This window comes from Tiliqua scincoides, chromosome 6 (assembly GCF_035046505.1).
Source record: "Tiliqua scincoides isolate rTilSci1 chromosome 6, rTilSci1.hap2, whole genome shotgun sequence".
Classification (NCBI taxonomy): Eukaryota; Metazoa; Chordata; class Lepidosauria; order Squamata; family Scincidae; genus Tiliqua; species Tiliqua scincoides.
Window position 1 is genome coordinate 59,571,783 of NC_089826.1, and position 23,044 is coordinate 59,594,826.

The 23,044-nt window shown below is 39.6% G+C and overlaps 1 protein-coding gene across 1 annotated transcript in view; it reads left to right on the forward strand.

The window, feature by feature from the left end:
• The window catches only part of TRAPPC11 (trafficking protein particle complex subunit 11), a 38,879-nt gene extending 25,715 nt beyond the window's left edge, over nt 1-13,164 (forward strand). Inside the window, exons 22-30 of the mRNA XM_066632350.1 lie at nt 1,034-1,155; nt 1,966-2,085; nt 3,356-3,421; nt 3,511-3,667; nt 4,428-4,539; nt 6,062-6,150; nt 7,789-7,922; nt 8,270-8,437; nt 11,311-13,164. Coding sequence (XP_066488447.1) covers nt 1,034-1,155; nt 1,966-2,085; nt 3,356-3,421; nt 3,511-3,667; nt 4,428-4,539; nt 6,062-6,150; nt 7,789-7,922; nt 8,270-8,437; nt 11,311-11,355 — 1,013 coding nt within the window. The 3' untranslated portion in view covers nt 11,356-13,164. The remainder of the gene's footprint in view (nt 1-1,033; nt 1,156-1,965; nt 2,086-3,355; nt 3,422-3,510; nt 3,668-4,427; nt 4,540-6,061; nt 6,151-7,788; nt 7,923-8,269; nt 8,438-11,310) is intronic.
• The last annotated feature ends 9,880 nt before the right edge of the window (nt 13,165-23,044 follow it).

Sequence of the window (23,044 nt, forward strand, 5' to 3'; positions counted from 1 at the left end):
TGGTGCTGTAGTGTCACTCTCACTGATCCCTTCCCCATCCCCACTTCTGTCTTTCTGCATGACATGATGTGTGTGTGTGTATGTGTGTCTCCCCCTCCATCCATCCATTTCTGTAAATGGGGCTGTTTATGAGAACAACTTTTAGAAGTGTGTTTTATTTTAAAAGTGTGATTTATTAAAAACAATTGCTTCCTGCTTAATGTTTTCACTTCTGGAAAGTGACAATGATGCCACTTTCTGTCCCTGCTTAATGGCATTACTTGTGGGGTTCCAGACAGGTTGAAATATCTAAAAAAGAGTCCCGGTGCAGAAAAGGTTGGGAACCACTGGTTTAAACAAACATCTGATTTACAGCAGTTAAAGAAAAAACTTTGAAGCTCATTTAATTCATTGCTACTGAGGTTACCCTTCTCCTGCAATGTTGGCTTGTCAAGGTGGTGAATTCTGTTCTTTTTCAAAACACATTTGTATAAGATTTGTACGTTTGTATAAGATTTTTTCTCTTCTCACACAGTGATTTGTCCTGTAAACTGTAACTGTAAATAAGAATAAATTTTGGTGCACATATTCATTTACTGGCAGAATGGAAAGTGTGACTGATTTTTAAGACACCTTTACCAAAGAGTAACATTTTTACGTGTATAAGTTCAGAATTAAAAGCAACAATTTTCCTTGATTGTAATTTTTTGCATTTTTTGTGAATGCCTTAAATGGAAACAGCCCATGGATTGAAAATTATTGAATGCAATAATGCATAATATTGCAAACATAATCTGTCTGCTATTTTGAGAAACATGGTTTTAGACAGTGAGTTGGCATTTTAGTGATTTTAAAAATATACCACCTACATTATGCATATTAAGTGGTTCTGAAGCTTGTACTACAAGTTCATTTTCAAAATGAGCTGGCTTCCTGAATGTCATGAGTTTGACTACAAGTAGCTTGAAATATTTCATAGTTGCCACAGGAGAGATTCTTCACAAATATGGTTTAATAATCAACCTAAAATATTAAAGTTGGTTCTTTGTTGTAGGGCAAGATGCAAACCTCACTCAGAAAACTCATGTGACATTAAATGGATTAGAAATGTGTGATGATTCCTATCCTGCCTTACTTCCTGATATCCCTGTAGGAGATTTGCAGCCAGGGGAAAAGGTAAACATGCCTTGTACATTTGTCAGAACTGGGAAATAATTCAGTGACAGGATTATGTTATGCCTTCCTTGATGTAGATCCTGGTTTGGGGATTGCTGTTTGCATTTGAATCCTTGTTCAGGGTGGATTAGGTGTGACTAATGTTCTTTAGGTCAGAGTCAGAATGCATATAAGAAAAAAATGGAAAACCAGTTTAAGAATATATGCTTCTCTTCAAATTTATATTTGCGCTCATTGCAATTGCCAGTGCCAGAACCATGACTTTTCATAAGCAATAGGCAACTCTAAGAGAGCAAAACATTAATGATTAGAATGCCTTAAGACAGGGGTGCTCACACTTTTTTGGCCCGAGAGCTACTTTGAAACCCAGCAAGGCCCGGAGATCTACCAGAGTTTTTTTTACAATGTTCGCGCCATCATAACATATAACATTTATGTGTACAATGTATGTTGGTGTACCTTGAGCCCCACTGAGTATAACAGGACTTACTCCTGAGTAGACATGCCTAGGATTAGGCTGTGAGGCTGCAATCCTAGCCACACGTACCTGGGAGTAAGCCCCATTGAGTACAATGGGCCTTACTCCCGGCGTTTCCTCCCAGAGGCACCTGAAGGGGGGGTTCGGCACTCCGCGATCTACTCATTTTGCCTCGCGATCTACCGGTAGATCGCGATCCACCTATTGAGCACCCCTGCCTTAAGAGTTCAGAAAGATATGTCAACATTCTGAATGCAATGACTCAGAAGTCCTATTTAAAGCAATGAGAAACCCTTGGTATTTTGTCTGACCATCTTTTTCTCTCTCTTAAGCTGGAAAAAGCTATATATATTCACTGTGGAACAGTTGGTACCAGGATGTTTCTCGTGTATGTTTCCTATTTAGTGAATGCAACCACTGAGGGAAAAGAAATCCTCTGCAAGTGTCACAGGGTATGTTGGATTAGCTGGATTTATTGGTTTTCAATCAGGAATTCTCAAAGTATACATTGGTGAGGCTCAGTCCAGGCCTTCATGAGTGTAGTCAATTCTTGCATGTCTATACATACATTTTTATTTAAATGCAGTTGTGAACTGTGTTGAGAAACAAATGCTAGAGAGAAATTGGTGAGTTGGCTAAGAACACAAAGGACTAGTTCTTGTGGTTGCTGCTTCCCTGCAATAATATTTGAGCCAAAATATCAGAGAATTGCTGCTAATGTTACTTCCCTCTCCAATGTTTCCTATGCCTAGAGAAGCAAAATTAAAATTGAAAAGCAACTGTTGAACATTTGGATGGGTGAGCTCATGCCACTTAAGTTGGCACATCAACTTCTAGCTCAGTAAAGAATACACCATTCACCCTCTCTCTAGACCAGTGTTTCTCAACCTGTGGTTCAGGTACCACCAATTGTGCTCGAGGTGGTGACTGGTGGTGCTCATGGAACCCCTGAACACCTTCCACCCAGCAGTGAGACCAGGAACACGACACAACAAACAGAAGTAGGAGGTTCGGCTTGGCAGGCAGAGCTCTAAAGCATGCTTTTTGGCATTCAAAAAAGCCCTCCCATCCACCCTGAGCCTCTTACCCATGTTGGACAATGGAGCTCCAAGCGTGCAGGATGTTGCCCCCAAACTCTGTCCAAGAAGGAACACGCACACCCCTTGGGGCACTTATTATTATACTACTTATGCTAATAGTGCTGAGGTGACTTCATACTTATTTAGACTGTACAATCAGAAACTTTTGAGGACAGAACCTTCTTAAAGTTGGCCTGGTTGCTAGCCCCTCATAGTTCTTTACCCCTCCCAACTGGAGATCCATAGCTGCATTCCATTCCGCTTGATCAGGCGCCTCTCTGTCTACTAAGGTGTTAAACATCCCAAGGGGTTGTAATTCTTGTTTATTTACTCACATTCTTGCATCTGGGAACTGCTAGCCACTTCTCCCTTACTAACTTATTCTGGTTCAGGCTCCACATGCTAACCGAGGCCTAACATGTACATATTCATGACAGGAAGTATCTCTAGGGTATGTTAAGTGAGAATTATCTAATAAAATCATATTAGATAGTTTGAGTGTATAAATGATTTGTTGACCAGTAGTAATCCAAGTGACATTGGACTTGGGAGGGGAAAAGTCAGAGGAAGAAGAAATTGAATGTTGTTGTTTGATGTTCTGCTATCAAAATCAGGAATTAATTGCTCTTTCTTTTTTGTGCAGGATGAAACTGTTACCATAGAGACTGTTTTTCCATTTGATGTAGCTGTTAAATTCGTGTCAACTAAGGTATGTGTTGTGAACCTTTATAAACATAATCTGAATAGATAGGGTAAGCAGCAAAATAATAATTTGCCCTTTATTTCCCTTCCTGGCAGTTTGAGCATCTAGACAAAGTCTTTACAGACATTCCATTTTTACTGATGACAGACATCCTAAGTACTTCACCTTGGGCCCTTACTATTGTAACCAGCCAGCTGCAGCTTTCTCCTTCTATGGCACCAGTGGACCAGCTGGAATCTTATGTGGAAAATGGTGAGCTGCGTATCCTCAAAGAACACACTTTTAGGGCGAAAACTGGGAAGAATCTCCTTATTTGTTAAGCCATTGTACCCAGTAAAAGTGGTCATTGTCGAGTTGGTATAATTTTAAACTTGAAAAAATGAGATTAATCCCCCATCTCATGCTGAATTTCTTTCCAAATTAGTCTCCCTCCATGACCTCAACCACCATGTCAGCATCTTTTTCCCCAATTTATTTCAAAATTAGTAATAGACAATGCTCAAACGATATAAAGGTAAAGTATAGCAAGTATGAAGCAGTATATCATATCTCTACACTATCCATTCCATACTTCAAATTACAACAATGATTGTCATAAAAATTGAAGAAGGGGAGGAAAGAAGATTTAACCATCAGAAGGCAGGGCGAACTTTCACTCAACAGCAAGATATACAAAAAATAATTACTAAGTATTATATGAATTTATATAAAGAACAGACTGTAGATCTGGAGACAATAAATGAATGTCTTATTAGACAAAAATTGCCAAAGGTGACTAAGGAGCAGAAAGCAATACTGAATGATAGAATAACACCCAGAGAAAACAAGATGCAATTAAGAATAAATTAAATACATCACTGGGCCCTGATGGTCTATCAGGAATATTTTCCAAATATTTAGAGGAAGAAGTCTGTTCTCTCCATTCTATATGCCAACCATTTACCTAGTTTATTTGCATGTTCAAAACAGCTGTGGTTTTTCAACTTTTGACTGAACTTGATGCTTCTGATAGTTGTTTTACAGACTGGTGAGAGTGCTAGTGAATGTTTTTGCCTTCGTTGTCCACCAGTTGCTAGTGGTCAAAGTGGAGTAGCTACTGGATGTTACGTAATCTCTTGGAAGAGGTAAAGTACTTTGTCTCTTCAAATACCTCATGGTATAGCATTTTTTGTTTCATTACTGATGAGTATAGTAGCATTTCAGTTTAAGTGCCCCCACATGCCACTTGGCCAAAGCTGCTTTCTCCATTTTTCTTGTTTGGTCTTCTGTTTGCAGCCAGTTCTCATGGTCCTTTCATGTATCTGGTGACTGAGAGGCTGTGGGGACAGAAAAGGATAGTCCAGTTCATACAAGCACCCAATTTTGGTCTTGCCAAAATTATTGTCCTCCGTGTCACTTCTAGAAACATGAAGGCAAGTTGGCATTTCCCGTCCTACGTTCAGCTACTCAAAGTATACTCTTAACAGGACCAAGGATCTTGTATCTCTGCAAGCAAAGCTCCTGTTTCTTTAAAGGAATTTATAATGCACCTTGAGAACAATGCTGTAGCAAAATGAAGTAGGAGTAATTTCCAGAATATACTACAGAAAGGTGGAGTTACTATGGAATGCTGCCCAAGGCAGAACTTTGGCTGAAGTTTGAAGTTCCACAATCTAATCCACAGAAGGATTTCTCAAATTCTTCAGTAGGGTCTGACTGACTGCTAACAACCCTGTCAGAAAAAAGGAAGTGAGTGAATCCTGGGAGAAGGCATGCTCAACAAGGGAGTAATGCCTGGTGGTGAAGATGCATGCATCCCTTCCTGCTCCCTGCATTCTCTTTACTGCAGCAGTTTTCAAACTCTCTAGGAGAGTTTGAACCGCTTGAAGTCTTTGTGGGAGTGGGAGGAGGCAGTGGGGGGGATGACTAAAATGGTGAATAACAAATATTAACAAATTAAGGCATACAGCAGGAATTTTCCAACCAAAATTATTAAAACATAGAGGTAAAAAAAAAGGGGTTAAAGAGAGAGAGCTCTGGCGTCTTGAGTTAGCCATAAAGAAACTCCCCTCAAAGGGAGGCTGTATATTCCAAGCAGAGTCAGCTTATATTGGAAAAGGGGTGGAGAGATACAAGAAAATCTTGAAAAAGTCTCTTAGAACACGAATATTGGACATTCTTTGAGAACATTCTGTACATGGTTGTCCTTCTGGGGTATGAAGTTCAAAGTTTTGGTCTTTGCGATGTCTGTTTGCCATTCTGTGATGGACACCCTCCTAGATTCTGAAAACGAAAGCTAGAGAAATTAAAACTATTCATAATTCAATTCCTTCCCTTTTGAATTATTAGTTTAGGTATTGGGGATTGTCCAAGCCCTTCAGTCCCTAGGATCCCATTATTTTCTGTCGTCTTGCCCTTGGTTCTATACTGCATTTTGGATATGTCTTGTGGTGTTTGAACAGATCTATAGGCTATATCAATTTTCCTCTGATTATGCAAATAGGTTTGTCAGATTCAGTGCTGCCTGTCACCTAGGTCCTGTGTGTACCTGTTTGTCCCCTGTACATCATCTCTGATATACCAATTTCCATGTAACTCTTCTTTAAACTGTGTGAACCTGGTGATAAAAATGTCTGGTTTATGGGTTTATTTTTGGGTTTTTTTAAGGAGCTCGGCTGTGAAGAGTATACCTGTTAATACTGTGATCACGCTCCCCCATGTGATTGCAGACAGTATCCCACTCCATGTCAATGCAGGTAATGTTAATGTATGCATAAAGTCACATAGGTTCTGAAACCTTGATTCAGTGCAGACTGTGATTCAGGAAGTATACTGTGAATTTTTTCTTGATAAGGTTAAGGACATGGTATACTTTTTTCTTAGGGGATCTGTCCATTATGTTTTAAAGATTTTGATGTCATCTCACAAGGCACTTCCATATCTTAAAATATGAGAGATGCAAAGAAGGTAGAAGACAGCATCACTTTCACCATTTTCATCCCTATTCACTTGGGTACAGATTTCCTCATGTGTTCTGTGATTCCACAGTATAAAATTTTCATGAGAAGATGCACTCTTTATTAAAATGACCTTGCAAAACATCACTTTTTCCTACCAACATAATAATTTACAGGAGGATTTGGCTTGGGGCATTGTTTGTTATATTTATGCCCCATGCATGTGGCTAATAGCCTTGTGTTTAGATTAGACTGAGCAATAGGCTGCCCCAAGATTACTTTGTAGCCCTGCAAGAACTTCAACCCAAGACTCCCTGGTCCAAGACCAACATGTCAAATACTATACCTGAGTGGCTCTTATAAACTCGCCCTTGATATTTTAATCCTAAATTTCAGCCCAAACACATTGGTCTTGAGCTAACTCCTGTATGTGGCTCTCTCAGACCATCAGTACAGGCATGCTCTGATACCATTGGCAGTTCCATTTCAGAACCCCTGTGGTTATCTGAAACTTTGTATACCAGCGATGCCCCATCCCACCCTTTTCTGAGCCCCACAGAGGCTATGCGTCTGTCAGCAGCCTCTGCAGGCCTCAAAATGGCTGTTAAAAGGAAAAAAGTCACTTCCGGTTTTGTTGAAAAACCGGAAGTGACTTTTTGTTTTAACAGCTATTCTGAGGCCCACAGAGGCCACTGGTGGACACGCACAGCCTCTGTGGGCCTCAGAAGAGCCTATAGAGGAAGCAGGAGCACAGCTCCTGTCACCATGGGGGATGTGGGCAAACTTCAGCATCTGTGGATATGTGAAACTGCAGATATGGGATCCGCAGATATGAGGCCCCCGTAATGCCAACTTTTTTCTCTCTGCTGAAATTTCTATGCCTCATAAAGATCATGATCTCTGAGTTCTTTGATTTTAATAAAACTACAAAGTTTGAAATCAGTGATACTGAAATGACTTTAAAATACACTGGTTAAACAGGTTTGTGGATTGCTGCCAGACACCTGACTTCCTTTGCCTTGTTATTGGAGTGAAGTGCCTTAAATGCTATTCTTTGTTTATAAAAGCAAAACCCTGAAATTGGCTATCCCAGTTCCATTTTCTTTAATCCGTGTTGCGATGTCTCACTCTTCCTTTTCTCTTGCTGTTGATGAGTGACATGTGAGTGACACATGGAATTTGCCTTTCAGCACTTCAGCAACTCTGTGTCTGAAGAGAGAACTGAGTATATTTTTCTCAGTCCTGCTTTGGAATATCAAAACATGAGTAATCATGCAAACACTTTGAACATTTTAAGAAGCATGCAAGTTATCTTGGTCTTTGAGCATGTGATCCTAAACAGTGTTAATATATATTCTTTCGAACTTGAGACAAAAACAACAAATGCTCTTGCTGAAATAGAAGTATAAAATATACTTGTGCGCTTTCTTTCCTTAGATCTACCATCATTTGGTCGAGTCAGAGAATCCTTACCTGTAAAATATCATCTTCAGAATAAGACTAATTTAGTCCAAGATGTAGAAGTGTCAGTGGAACCTAGTGATGCCTTCATGTTTTCTGGTCTTAAGCAGGTATGGACTGCAAGTTGGCAAATTTATGTTTTAACCTTAGAATGCTGAGATTCTGTTTGTGCTTACTATTCAATTATAAAAGCCCCAAATTTCTGCAATATCGCTATAAATCATTAAAAGGAATTATTAAACTAACACGTGCCATAAGAAAGCTTCATCCACTCTCTGAAATTGTGAGCTGTAGAAAATGCAACAAATGCTGTCTATTCTGAGTTAACAGTAGGGATTTCCTCAAGTTTGTTCTCTGTGACTGCATTTTAAAAGAACTCTTTGTAAAGCCAACTAGTTATGTGTAATCTACTACATAACTACTCCTAGTTATGTATAATCTTGTAATTTATTTTTAGATAAGATTGAGAATCCTTCCTGGAACTGAACAAGAAATGTTGTACAACTTCTACCCTCTCATGGCTGGATACCAACAGCTACCATCACTCAACATCAACTTGCTACGGTTTCCGCATTTTACTAACCAGCTGCTCAGAAGATTTATGCCAACACATATCTTTGTAAAGGTAACTTGATAACACAAAGCCATTCAGAGGCCTTTTTAGCATATTTATAATTTAACTTAATGTATTTGAATGCTGTCTTTTAGTAGCAATGCCTCCAAGCAGCTCACAATCTAATTTAAAAACAAGTGATTTAATCTTAGAGATTCTAGCAGCATGATCCTAGGCATATCTCCACAGAGTTTTATGGGACTTACTTGGGAATAAGTGTGTGCAGGATTGTAGTTTACAAAAGTTTGAATATATAGTCAGCTGAATTGTAGTTTACAGCATAATCCTATACATGTCTAAGACATAAGTCCCATTGAGTTAAATTGTTCTTATTCCCTGCAAAGTGTGTGTAGGTTTTCAGCCTTAGATGTGTAAAATTAGTGCAGCATCTACTTGGGAATTTAAAAATGTAAGAACTGAGGCTATAATTTGACTTTCAATCTAGTAGAAAGCTTTTTGTTGACTGCATTAGATTTTTTTCCCTATTAATAATCAGGCTTCTAAGAAAGCTTTTTGTATTATGGCCAACTGAAGTTATTCTTCTGGAAGTCTAGAGTATCCTGCAAACTGTACTTAAGTGTTCAAGCTTGTATTCTACGGTCTGAACTAAAAAAAAAAAGCCATTCTGTATTATCACATGTGAGTGGTTTGGAAAAGTGAATTACAGATATTTCGGGATATTGCCACTCTTTGGGAGTAAAGAATGAGCAAGATGCAAAATTGCATTTGGAAATCTGAAATTGAAAAGAGCCTAACTTGAGCCCTGACTCCTGCTTTGGTGTTGTCTAGACTTTCCCATAAAAATGGAGTTATTTTGCTACCATGAAGCTAGTGACAATTCTTTTCTTCCCTCCTTCTCCTACAGGCTTCATTTCTTCTAAATCTTCTTGTTCACTATGTTATTACCCCAGCGCCCAGGAAGCAACCTGTCTGTGCCTGGACAGGTCCCTTCCTATGCCATAGTTTGTTGAAAAATGTGGTGTGCTTTATTTTTGCGAACTATATCGTAAAAACCAACCTAATCCTCCCTTCATAACAAAGAGGATTTGCATTCTGCTTGATTGCACTTCAGCCAAAAAGGATGGGTGTTTCCCACAAACTTTGACAATCGATGTGCTTTTTTAGATCAGTCATCCACACTAGCTGCCAACTAGAGACATAAGCCTGCTGCCCCGGGGAAAGAAGCTGTGAGCATGTCTAGCACATGAGTTGTAATCTTGCCTTATCTATATTCATGGATAAACTAAAAATATGAAAACTGCCGTTTTCCTTAAGGACTTCACTACAGTACCTCTTGTCTCTAGAAATAGCAAGTTAGAGAGAAATGGACCATGATAGAACTTGGTGGTTTCCAGTATCTAACAACACTTCCATATGTTGATATGCCATGTGCCCTTGCAAGTGTAAGCATTTGTTTTCCGGTGTAACAGAAAAATTGGGGTGTGGGCCGAGTTATACAACAAGAAAAGAGATAATGTTTCAGTTTAAAGAGCAGTGATTTCAATTAAGTATTAAAGAAGGGTAATCTTTCTAAGTTTTTGCATGTGCATTATCTATAGAGATTATAGGCTTAAAACAGGCATTGTTATGACAGTTTCTTCACTGGGGATGGAAACTTGGCTCAGTGGTAGATTGCATGCTTGGCATGCAGAATGTCCCATTGCTTGGTAGCTCCAGGTGGAATTGGAATAGATATTTGCATTGATAGAAATAATCTTTGCATTTTTCTGTCTGTGTGCCTGACAAAACTAATATATAGAGGTGGGTGTAAATGATCTTTTTTTCATGGATTTTGGTGTTTTCCAAAGTTATGTGTCTTTATAATGTATAAAAATCTGCCCTTGGAATAATTTTATAATTATGTATGTCGGGGTGTTAGAGAATATATTATTTTTTTGTTTTTTAACAAGTGTGAAAAGTGCAGAAAGCAGTGTGTGTTTCGTTATCATAAAAAACACACCACCTCTACTAATAGCCTACTCAGCCAAAATCAACATCTTTTTGTTTAGAGCTTTGTGTATCTTATCTGACCGAAATCGAATTCTTCTATGTATTTGAAAACATCCTGTTTACTGTTTTCATTTTCACCAATATGGATGTAATAAATACACTTACTTGCTTCTTGTTTGCAGAATTGACGATACCATGAAAACCTGAATTTCACGGCTTCTTTGTAGCCCAGACCTAATACACATGTTGATTTAGAAGCCTTATTGATTTGAAAGGGATTTACAGCAATACCTTGAACTTTCATCCACTTGACTTTTCATCACTTTGCTCTTTCAGCTGTTTTCAGTTATGACCATGTTTCAGATTTCATCCACATACTTTCTACCTTTTTTGATTTCATCCAGCCTTCCACAACATTAGTCAACGTTTTTGTTTATTTTTCTTTTATTTCTGTATATTTAGAATTTGCATGTGTTGTATCGTTTACGTTTTTCACCAGCCAAAATAAATTTGCAAGAAATATTATTATTATTATTAACAGTATTTATATACCGCTTTTCAACTAAAAGTTCACAAAGCGGTTTACAGAGAAAAATCAAATGGCTCCCTGTCCCAAATCTAAAAAAATAAGGCTATGCTTTGACATTCATCCATTTTTTTTTACTTTTGTCTGTGCTCTGGTCCCTAATCAGACAAAAGTGCAAGGTATTGCTGTACTTTTCAATGTTTGCCAAAGGTTTTGATTACTATAGGGTTTAATATAGCTAACCTCTAAGTAGCATTAGACTGCTGCATGGATTATAGTCCATTGAACTTGCAACTTAAGGCTGGGTGTATACTAAAATAATGAATCTAAGCCTGTAGATTGTGTATTGTAACACTGTATTTAATTGTAAATTAATATTAAACATGTTTGGGTTCTTTCCCCTTTAAAGCCACAGGGTCGCCAACCAGATGATGCTTCTATTGCTGCTGCGTAACTGAGGATTCATGCACCTAAGGGAATCAGAATTTTGCACAGACTACATGGAACTCTGCCTCTGCTTCCCCAGCTTTCTTCAATTTAGAAATGAAAAATTTATTTTTAGATTGGCAACAGTTTCCAGAGAACAAATGGATTCTCTATGAAGACTTTATTCTAACAAATAAACATGCATGAAAAGTCACTGCTTATATGTAACATAATGAGTTTTTTACTTTAATTTACCAGAAAGTTAAAAGAAAGTGTTATTTATTATGTGCATGGAATATTTTGACAATGTGGATGAAGTTCTCACAGACTTGACCCGGGCTGAACTGGCACCTGAAGTGGTGTGGAAGTTTCTGCCCCTTCCTCTTTTTGTGCATGCATTAGCATGCATGCTGCACCCCCACTATTGCCTCTCTCCTCACTGTCCTTCTGATATGGGAAAAGGAGTCAACAAGAAGAGGATCATAGTGGCAGTACCTTACCACCTTCTCCAGCACCACCTCTGCAATACCTCTCCAACTCTCTTCCTTTGTGTGGAGAGCAAAGCAAACCAAAGAGGGATAATGGCAGTGGCTCTGAAAGAGGAGGTAGTGTGTTGTCACAATTCTGCTGGCTCTTCTTTCTTGCTTCCCTTTTGTGCAAAGGAGCACAAGTCGGGACAGGATAATGGTGGGAGCAGGGTGAATGGCTGGTTGGGCACAGCCCATTGAAGATGGTTGGTGAGCATTGGGTGCAGGGTGCTCATTATCAGTTTTGCCACCCTAATCTGTTACTCAAAGCAGCAGCTTTATCAGTCTCATGGGTGGGCCAGTCCTGTTAACTTGATCAAAAAACAGCACAATTTTCATTCTGTCTTCACAAGTGGTGTCTTAAGGGGTTATGTCTGTGACTTCTATTGCAATAATTGATTTGGTGGTTTGTTTTTCCTCATACATTATATAGCATTTTATATTTCTGTTCATATAACTCATTTTTGTATCGTTTTCGATGCCAGATAAGACCAGGTTATAGTAATTCAGGCTATAGTCATTCTTATTGTCTTGTGGTCTTGGTTACCCCTATATATGATTCCAGGTGTTGAATGAACAAGTGTTTATCTTATTATAACACATGGTGATACTTAGGGAGTTGTTGGCCACTAGTACTGATGTTCCAGTTATTATGAAGCTCCTTCAGGGGGCTTTCTGTTCTCCTAAAGAACCAGCAAATGGATGTGTTGGAGGAAGGAATCCCACAAGCTTGAGGTAGCTGCTAAGGTGAACCTGAACTATTACTGCCCAACCCCAAGCAAATCCAGGCTTGTCTGTGCCACCAGTTCTTTCCTGTTGTGTCACTGATGGTTGCTTTATTACAAGAGGAGAGGAACCCAAAATAATTCAGTAGTAGAGGATGGTATGTCCCAGTTTTACATAATGGGTGGTTTCTTGTGCTGAGCACCCTTGCAAAACTATGCCTGGAAGGCCTTTGGTGACAAATGGATGTTTTGGTTAATCCATACATGTATAAAACTATATTTACAGTGTATAGCAGTTTCAAACAGGCCTGTCACTACTGACTGGCTCCCCCCTTCCCCCCAAAAACCTCCCTACTGCAACCTGGTGTTGCTAATGATAACATGGAAATCATTTTATATAAAGGGTCTATACAGTACAGCAGTGCTATCTTTTAAAGGAAGGTGGCTTGATTAGGTCAAGAGTTCCTGAAGGTACAGCTGCATGCAAAATATTACTCAATTAGTTAAGAGAAATTCATCCTGACAGTGTGTGTGAGAGCTGCTATTTAGAATATTCATGATAAATCATGTAAATAATTGCTGTTTTGTGAGATTTTTTCATTGTTTAACTAATAAATTAATTTAAACTTTTTTGCTTTTGGATTGCATGGTGTTTTTCATTTTGGATCTAAAGGAAGTTCTTAAAGTTCTTATGTGGGAAGAACTGACAGCAGCAACCCTACTAGCAAGACAGCCAGAACTGGTAATGATGTTGGAAAGGGAGAAAAGCAAATCCAGCAGAATTTGGACTGCTTCAAAAGATTAGACACTACCGTGGTTGGCTTTACCTAAGGTTGCTGTGCCACTTATGCAAGTATCAATGAGTATGTGGACTAAAAGTTGTGGATATTTTAAAAAAACTTGTCTCACAACCCTGCTGCTTTGAGGGCAGTGAATGGGGAGCTGTGCCCAGACAGATTTATGGTAGGGGAAAGAGGAGAAATAATGAAAGTGGAAGGAAGCAAGCAACTTCCTCTGCTTTTCAGGATTTACAAATTTTCATCATGATGTAAACATGAATTAAAACCAAATAGATATTTAAAACCACCAGCTACGTAAGGAACAAAAGTATGCCATAACGCAGCAGCTTTGCTAGTTTTTCTGATGAAGTTTGTTCTGCTGCTTGAGCAATCTAGACGGGATGTAGAAGCTACAAACTTGCAAAAAGCAAATTGACTAGTTCTTTCTTTTGAAGCTGATCTCAAACTTCAGGGCTGAACAGCAGTGTTCTATGCATGAAAACAAATGGAGCAGGGGCTCGATCAACTCATTTTGCTTCTGATTTCTTAGAAACTTGTTAAGTAACTTAAAATTAAGAAGAACAGAGCTGTCTATATCATAGCATACAGATTCTGGGACTATCCCTCATGAGATGTCCAACCTTTTCCATCTTTTGGAGATTAGTAAAGACTACCTTTCAATTTAGATTAATTGCCCTCCTGAATTGTTTCATCTGGTCCTCTTGGAGACTGTGTTTACTGTGTTGTTTTTGCTTTATTTTGCTTGGTTTATCTCAATATGATTGCCACTTTGAGGACCAGTGTCTGTGGCATCTACATTTTAATTTCAGTAGGATTACAGTGAAGGATGGTGACATCTGGGTAAATGTATGCATGGTGTCTCTGCAAACAAATTTTTAGGGTGGAGGCTATCAAGCAGCACCCCAGGCATATGCCAAACCCTCAACAGCATGCAAGACACAGCAGTGTGAATGACTCTTATACTAGCAACATCCACTGTTGCTAAATATTAAGTTATTTGTACATTGCTTTTCAACAAAAGAAAAGTTCACAAAGAGGTTTACAAACAAAATCAAAGAATTACATATATTGGGCAAACTCCATGTAATTGGTTCTTAATAAAAATAAAACTTTTTATAAAAAGTAAAACCAGCAAGCAAATATAATTAAAAACAGTGGCATATATGAATGAGTTTGCTGTATAGCTAGAGGTATTTGAAAATGGTATTTTACTCAGAAGTAAGCCCATTGTGTTCAGTGAGGCTTGGTTTGTAATCCTATATTACTCACCAGAAACAAATACCTCTACATACAGCCTTTTAAATTAAAATGTCCTATGTACAGATGGACTTTAAAAATTAAAAAAGTAGCAGTAGTACCCGGTGGCAATGAGGAACAAAAAAGTAAGACATTGAGGCTAAATAAACCCTTTAAATGCATTCTTCCTTCCTTTTTGGGCTTACACTTTAAAGGCACCATTAATAAAATAGTTGGCTATTTTGGCACAAATGTCTGCACAGCAGAGTTCAAGCCCATAGCAGTTCCTGCACCAGAAACCTCACAGATGTCGGTCAAGCAGAGACTAGGCCTGCATGTTGCTATTGACCAAATTCTGGCACAGAAAATAACTGACAAGATGAGACACTGACTTCTGTGAGACTGGTGTTTTTTGTTTTCTTTTACCCAAGGTTGCCACACCATGTGAATAGCTTTTGATAATGCTTGATGCAACCAGTGCATGCAGATGCATGCTTGGGAGCCCTGGACAGTTGTGGTTTTGGGCCACAGTTTTCTGCTTACATGGGTTTCCAAATCATATGTTACTGCAAATCTCTAGTCACAATTCTGTGAAAATAGGAAGATCCATAACTTTTTGTAATATGTGACACAGCACGCAGAATCCCTACTTTTTTTTTTCCACCTGCAAGGACATATGCTCATCTCACTCTTTTTTTAGTTTTTTTTTTTCATAACTTGTCCTACCTGTGCTTTGCCTTCCTGTACTTTTTGCCTTCTTGAACCTTGCCACCCCACCTAATCCCCTACTTACTTGGCAAGAGATGAAGGTGACATAGCATTTAATATTTGACTGTAAGTATACTTTTTATAGCATAATTGATAGGTAGCATAGCCAGAGAGACTTGCCGAGCAAGTGATGCCACTGTGACTGTTTTGGTATAGGTTGCTCTATACACTGTTAAAGCTAAATAACCTATTTAAAAAGTTACCGGAATATATCAATTCATATTTATAATTGCCTTTTTGGTAAATGGTAGTGCAACCAGGCAATTGGCATTAGTGTTCTCCTTTAACCCTTTAAGAAGAAGACAGTGAGCATGCATACGTGTCAAAACACAGCTGAGTTTTTTACCCATTTGTTTGGGCAATGATGGTACAACCCAAAGGAAAACAGTCATTGGCATTTTTATAGCATTTCCTGAGTGTGCAAACAATCTTATAATGTAAGCATTATCCACTAACTGCCTTGTGAGGAGGAAAGAAGCCAGCATGGCATAATACCACCCCTAAATCTTTCTTATCATAGTATTTGCAGACTTCAATTGATGCAAGTCATTTTGATAGTCTCCTTGCAGGCTAAAATCTTCCAACTAAAACAAAAATACTAAAATATTATTGCAGATTTGATGTGGAGGGTGAGTGGCTTGCCTAAGACTACCTAGTGCAGTGATTCCCAAACTGTGGGTTGGGACCCATCAGTGAGCTGTAATCTGATTTGGGGGGGGGGCTGCAAAACTGACAAGCTGATAGTTGACAAGGAAAATGTATTGAGTCCTGTGGAAACCAAAGGGAACAGTATGTGCATGTTTATGTGTGAGTAGGAAAACGTGACTTGGTTCACTTGAATCGGCAGGTTGGGGGGGGGGAGAATACAACATCACCAGAATGGTCCCAATCTGCTGAATGCAGGCCCCCAAAAACACTCAAGGAGGAAGCTCCCCTCCCCACCAAGCTGATAAAAATATAGTGAGCCCTATGGAAAGTGAAACTGAGCCATATGTGCTCATTTTCTCATGAGTAACCAACTATGTCTCAGCTGTTATGAGGAGAATGTAAAGCTACTAGAATTCTCTCTATCTGATGAACACATGTCCCAAAATGTGGTCCCCCCTCCATAATAAAAAACAAATTTAAAAAGAGGCTTGAGCAGCAGGTAAAGTGAAACTTTTTTTTAGACTCATAAAACTAGTTGGGTCCCAAGAGAGTGTCACTTTAAAAAGTGAGTCCCAGGGCTCAAAAGTTTGGGAACCATTGACCTAGTGCGTTCATGGCAGCACAAATTTGAACTGGGTGATGTCTTGATTTTCATCCACTATACTGTGTAAAAACAGAATAAAATCCCAGCTGGATCAGGCCAAATCAGTCCAGAATTCTGTTTCCTACGCAGACCCACTAACTGCCTCTGGGATGCCCACAAACAATTAGAAGGTACTGTCTCTTCCAGCACTGCATCCCTGCAACTGGTAGTCAGAGACATACTGCCCTGGTAGCTGGAAGCCATTGATAGGCTTGACTAGTCCAATCTATTTTTTTGAGTCATCCAAGTTAGCAGCCATCATTGTGTCAGATTTCACAGACTACTTGTGCACTGTTTGGAGGGGGGGAAAAACCCCTTTTGTCCTGAATTATCCCTGGTTCTAGTATTGTGAGAGAAGGGATAAAACTTTAATTTCATAATTCTCAATTATAACAGAATTTTACAATCCTCAGGCTGCAATCCTATACTTGGGAGTAAGCTCTATATAATAGGACTTACTCCTGAATAGACATGCATAAGCTTGGACTCTCAATTGCCTTTTTCCCCAAGCTCAACCACCCTAAATGTAGCTTTTCTTCACAAGGAAATGTATCATTTTGGTTGTTCACTTTTGCACTTTTTCCAGTTCTGGCTGAGACACCTCAAGGAGAACATCATGAAACTGTACACAGTATTACAAATGAGATTGCACCATTGATGTGCATAAGAGCGGTATAATGTTACCAGTCTTATTCTTGGTCCCTTTTCAAATATGGAAAGCACCTGCTTCACTAAGGCTGTATACTGAGTTCGTGTTTTCACGGAGCTATCCATCATGATCTCAAGATCTCGTTCACAGTTCATCACCAACAGCTCAGACCTCATCAGTGTATACCTGACATTTTTATTTTTTGCCACAGGGTGCATCACTGATCTTACTGAGTTTAAAGTGCATTTGCCATTTGGTTGCCCATACACTCAGTTTGGAGAGGACCTTTTGGAGCTCTTCAAAATCTGCTTTGGTTTTTATCCCCTGATAAAACCACCTGCAAACTTGGCCACCTCACTTACCCCAACACTAGATAATTTATGAACAAGTTAAAAAAAACTTGGTCCCAAAGCAGAACCCACACCTTCTTTTCCTCCACTGTGAAAATGTCCCTCTTTTAGTTCTTTACATTTATTCCCTCTCCCTATTGCTGCCCTCCCACCTTGTTTACCCCTTCTCCCTTTGGGAAGGGACCCAAAAGAAACCTCCTGATAAAATTCCTTTCAAAGGCCCTGATGCATCTCATCCTTGTGGTCGCTGATGGTATCTACTGTAATTCTGATGATACTTGCATTTTAGGTAGGTAGGTCAAACATTACAGAATTTGGCAAAGCATTTTGTTTATGGCAAGGTTTCATATGTTCTCTTTGAGGCAAAGGTGTTTAATTGGCTAGACTAGTCCTGTTGCCTGGGCAAATCTAAAGGTGACTTACATGGGAATGATCTCATGAGAGAAAGTAATTAAATGAACCACACTTCATAGTGCTCAAATAGCTTGCAGCATTAGGAAAACTTTAGAATGGTGCAGTGTTGTGAAAATTAAGTTGGATCCATACACTGATGAATTAAGTATTTTTTTTCTTTCTATCTGAAACTTTTCTTTCTGAAAAATTCTGGGATTGTAACATTTTATTTTGTAAATTATTTCCACTAATGAATTTTTATTCATTAACAATTCCTCAAAACTACACTGTTATGTATTAAAGCACTTCTTTATTTTGCAAGAACTGGGACTGTGGAGAAATTTCTTTCTTGATGTTCTTGATTTTAAAGAAATCCTAGACCATGCACTTACCTTCCTTAAGGCTTGCTACTTACTGTTAAGGCATTTCTTATTGGAAGTTGTTTCATTGTTGTTGTTTTTTAATAGATTCAGGGTTTTCTTGCAGGATCTGGATTTTCTCAGAGGGGATTTTCTAAAGTTTGAGGGCCCGATCCTATCCAGTTTTCCAGGGTTGGTGCAGCTGTGCCAATGGGGCATGCATTTCAACCTATGGTGAAGGGACGGTCCCAGAGGCATCCTCAAGGCATGGGAACATTTGTGCTGGAAAGTTGGATAGGATTGGGCCCTGAGTCATTAGAGGGAACAACAAACTTACCAGAAGCTCCAGCCACCTGACACTCATCCCAATATATCTTTTTGTGATTGTTCCTCTAGTTCCACTATGCACAGCCATTGCTATCACTTCTGCTCAATCTCTTTTCAAAACAACCTATGTTACACTGTCACCATCCTTGTCTTCCTTCAAACACACAATTTTAATGAAGTCTTTATACAAACCATTTTCCTTCCACTATTGAAATGAATGGCCCAAACTGAACTAGAGCCTGCACTGGTGGAACACACATTTCACTGATGCGTGCGGTGGCAAAAGTGCCGCAAAGTGCTTTGCAACAGCGTGGGGCCCCGGTGTGCCAGTGGGATGGCTGGAGCCTTCCCACTGGCACCGGGGGTCATCAAGAGGCCCACTAGAACAGGTAAGTCCAGCATAAGGGCAGTGGGAGGGCAGAGAGCAGAATCGGGCGACAATAGGGCTTGGATCAGGCCCAGGAGAGGGCAGGATTGGTGGTGCTGGCATGCACAGTTTCCAAATCTCCTTCCCAGGCCTGATCTACCTGCACGGATCAATGCTAACTTGCGCCAATGATATAGCTGGTGTGGGTCTGAGGTCTTTGCAGCTGCTGGGCTTACCCACCCAGGGCAAGAGGACAAATGTCCCCCTATCCCAAGGAGGCCTCCAGCAGCCAAAAGTTCACCTCAGGATGCAGTATAGCCCCTCTGGTTCTATAGGATTTACACTGGATTAGGCTGCAAAGCTACAATCCTAAACATGATTCCTTGGGAGTAAGCCCCATTGAACACAATGGAACTTACTTCTGAACATAAGAACATAAGAACAGCCCCACTGGATCAGGCCATAGGCCCATCTAGTCCAGCTTCCTGTATCTCACAGCGGCCCACCAAATGCCCCAGGGAGCACACCAGATAACAAGAGACCTCATCCTGGTGCCCTCCCTTGCATCTGGCATTCTGACATAACCCATTTCTAAAACCATTTCTAAAATCAGGAGGTTGCGCATACACATCATGGCTTGTACCCCATAATGGATTTTTCCTCCAGAAACTTGTCCAATCCCCTTTTAAAGGCATCTAGGCTAGACGCCAGCACCACATCCTGTGGCAAGGAGTTCCACAGACTGACCACACACTGAGTAAAGAAATATTTTCTTTTGTCTGTCCTAACCCGCCCAACACTCAATTTTAGTGGATGTTCCCTGGTTCTGGTATTATGTGAGAGTGTAAAGAGCATCTCCCTATCCACTCTGTCCATCACCTGCATAATTTTGTATGTCTCAATCATGTCCCCCCTCGGGTGCCTCTTTTCTAGGCTGAAGAGGCCCAAAAGCCGTAGCCTTTCCTCATAAGGAAGGTGCCCCAGCCCCGTAATCATCTTAGTCACTCTCTTTTGCACCTTTTCCATTTCCACTATGTCTTTTTTGAGATGCGGCAACCAGAACTGGACACAATACTCCAGGTGTGTGGCCTTACCATAGATTTGTACAATGGCATTATAATACTAGCCGTTTTGTTCTCAATACCCTTCCTAATGATCCCAAGCATAGAATTGGCCTTCTTCTGAGTAGAAATGCAAAGGCTGGTACTATATGTTTAAGTATATGTAACAAAACTGAATCCAACATGCATTATTGTCCTGTTTCCCCATGCCTCCATCTTCTTCCCCAGTCTCTTGCCTCCCTTCTGTAAAATGTTAGATTGTAAGCTCCTTGCAGCAGGGCCCTGTATGTTTTGCTGCTACTCAGCGAAGCACCATATGCATTAACAGCATATAGAAAAAGTTAAAACAAAGATATTCATTAATCAATATGTAGTGGGAAAAGGCTGAGTTTTCAAAGAGGAATAACAGCTTGTACTGTACTTGTAATAGTAACAAATATGGAATCGGTAAAATATTAAACAGATATTTGGAAACTCTTCAAGTCAACAGATGCTGAGAAATGATGGTCTTTGGAAGCTCTACACACAGAACCCATCTTGTGGAAAATAGTTGAAATTCATACATAAGCTGACAATAGCAGCTATTGAAGAAAACTTGCATTATGCTGATGGCATTTTTTCTTTAAGATGGGTTAGTGGTTTCCTTTCCATTTCATGTCAAGATTATAGTACTTTACTGATCTTGTCATTGTGATGGCAGAATGTCGTAGCTATGTCCAGACTCGCAAGGCACTTGTACAATAGAGCTGTCTGTCTTCTGCTGCTAAAATGATATGCTATAAACACAAGTAGAGACCCGCAAAAAAAATAGTTCACAATGTGTGTGCATTCTGCTTCTACTTTTCTTACATTCCGCTTTGAAACAAACACAACATTCTTTAGAGTTAAAACTATTTTATTTATACTGCTAATTGTGTTCAAACCTTTCTGTGTACTGTATATTTAAAGTTCTGTTTTGTAATGTATTTTTTTCTTTGAAACAAATTGTATTTGCTGAACAGTTACTTAATGCTTTTGTTTTTACGTAACTACTTATATATCATTTCTTATGTTGCTCTGCTCAATGCTGCTTTTAGCACCTGGTGGCCTACTCTGAATTCAACATGAATTTTGTTTTCTTATCAGTACCCTCTGAGGGAGGCAGGAGAGCATACACCTTTTTATGCCCTTCTAACTCTTCTAGTTTATTCAATTTTTTTTTTTTACAAATTTATAATTTCTCCTGTCACTGAGTTTATTCTAATAACAATCTGAACTGTTGGTTGTTTCTTTCTGAAGTACAACCATTGGCTGTTAATCATTCTTTTCTCTTTTAGATCATTTCTAGGTTTACATTTGTGTTTTTATTTTTAACTTGTATAACTTCTTGTTTATTTTTAGGCTATCATTGGCTACTTTACCTTTTAAAAAAAAATAAGGATGGAATAAATTGCATCTGCACTGAAATCTAGGTCTGAAGAACCATGGCTTCTGGTGTGGGTAAAAGTGCTAGCAGCCTCTTAATTATTTCTGAAGGCATGGATTAGGCCCCACTGCTTTCCATAAAGTTATGGAACCATTTTGGGAATTTGGGGGTATTTGATGCAGGAAGGCTTTCCTTCCCTGCCCTCAGAGCACTTGAAGTACATGGTGGTCCAGGAGGCCCAGCACCAAACATCCTTATGACCCTGGGATACAACAAAGGGGAAACCCTTTGTTTCAAAGTAAACCCTTTACTAACCTTCTCTGCATCACTGATCTCTTTGGGGATGTGGAATTCTAGTGTCCTCTGCCTTTCACGATGGAAGGTTTGCAATGCAGTGAGGGTCAGTATAAAAGAACCATAAACTTCCAGAAATTGAAGTCCACAGCAAGGGCCTACCAAGCTCCTCATTTGGGAGGCATCATGGAGATAGTATGCCTATAATCTAATCCTTCACTGCATCACAGGTCTTCCATCCTGGGACTCAGTGTATTTAACAAAAAAAAGCCCCCACAGGTAATGTTGGGGTTTGCTATTAATAGCCTTGCTCACACATGCTAGGTTTCTATGTAAATGTCTGGAATGAATAACAGAAGCCATTCAGATTTACATGTCCCGTTCTAGAGTTTTGAAGTGCCAACAAAATCTGTGGAATTGAGACTTTTTTCTTCCTAACTTTTGATCTGCCAATGCCTTGTTTTCTTCCTTTTCTGTTGGGATGGCTTCTTTTGTTTCATAACTTTCCCCTATGTTCCCATAAGAAAAAATGTTCATGTAGCCCCCCCCCCCCCAACGTTCCTCCTGTTCCCCATCAGCAGCAGGGATGACGCTTGCCAACTCCCTACACCCATTTTGGCATCCACTTTACGAACAAGGGAAGTATTAAAAAAATAGTCCATCACTAAAGGAGGAAAAATTGCATTTTTATGTTCTTGCTGCTGTTTCTGCTACTGTGGATTTGATTTTGAGACTGACTGATGATTTAAGGAGTTGGTAATAGTTAAGCGTCTAGACAGCAAAGAAGGTGTTGTCTTTGGCAGTGGCTTGGCAGTAGAGCAAGCACTGTGCATGTGGAAGGTCCCAAGTTCAATCCCTGCACTCTCCAGGTGAGGCTGGGAAAAACCCGTCTGCAGCTCTTAAGAACTGCTGCTGGTCTGAGTGGACAATGCTGAGCTGGGTCAACCAACTGCTTGACTCTGTGCAAGGCAGCTTCCTAACTAGGTATACTATGACTAAGGGAACCATATTGGGAATCTGTTCACTTTAAGAACACAATCAAGATTACAGCACACCGAGGGCCCGATCCTGTCCAACTTTCCAGCATTGGTGCAGCTGCAATGCAGCCCCAAAGTAAGGGAACAAACATGCCCTTACCCTGAGGAGGCCTCTTTGACTGCCTCTC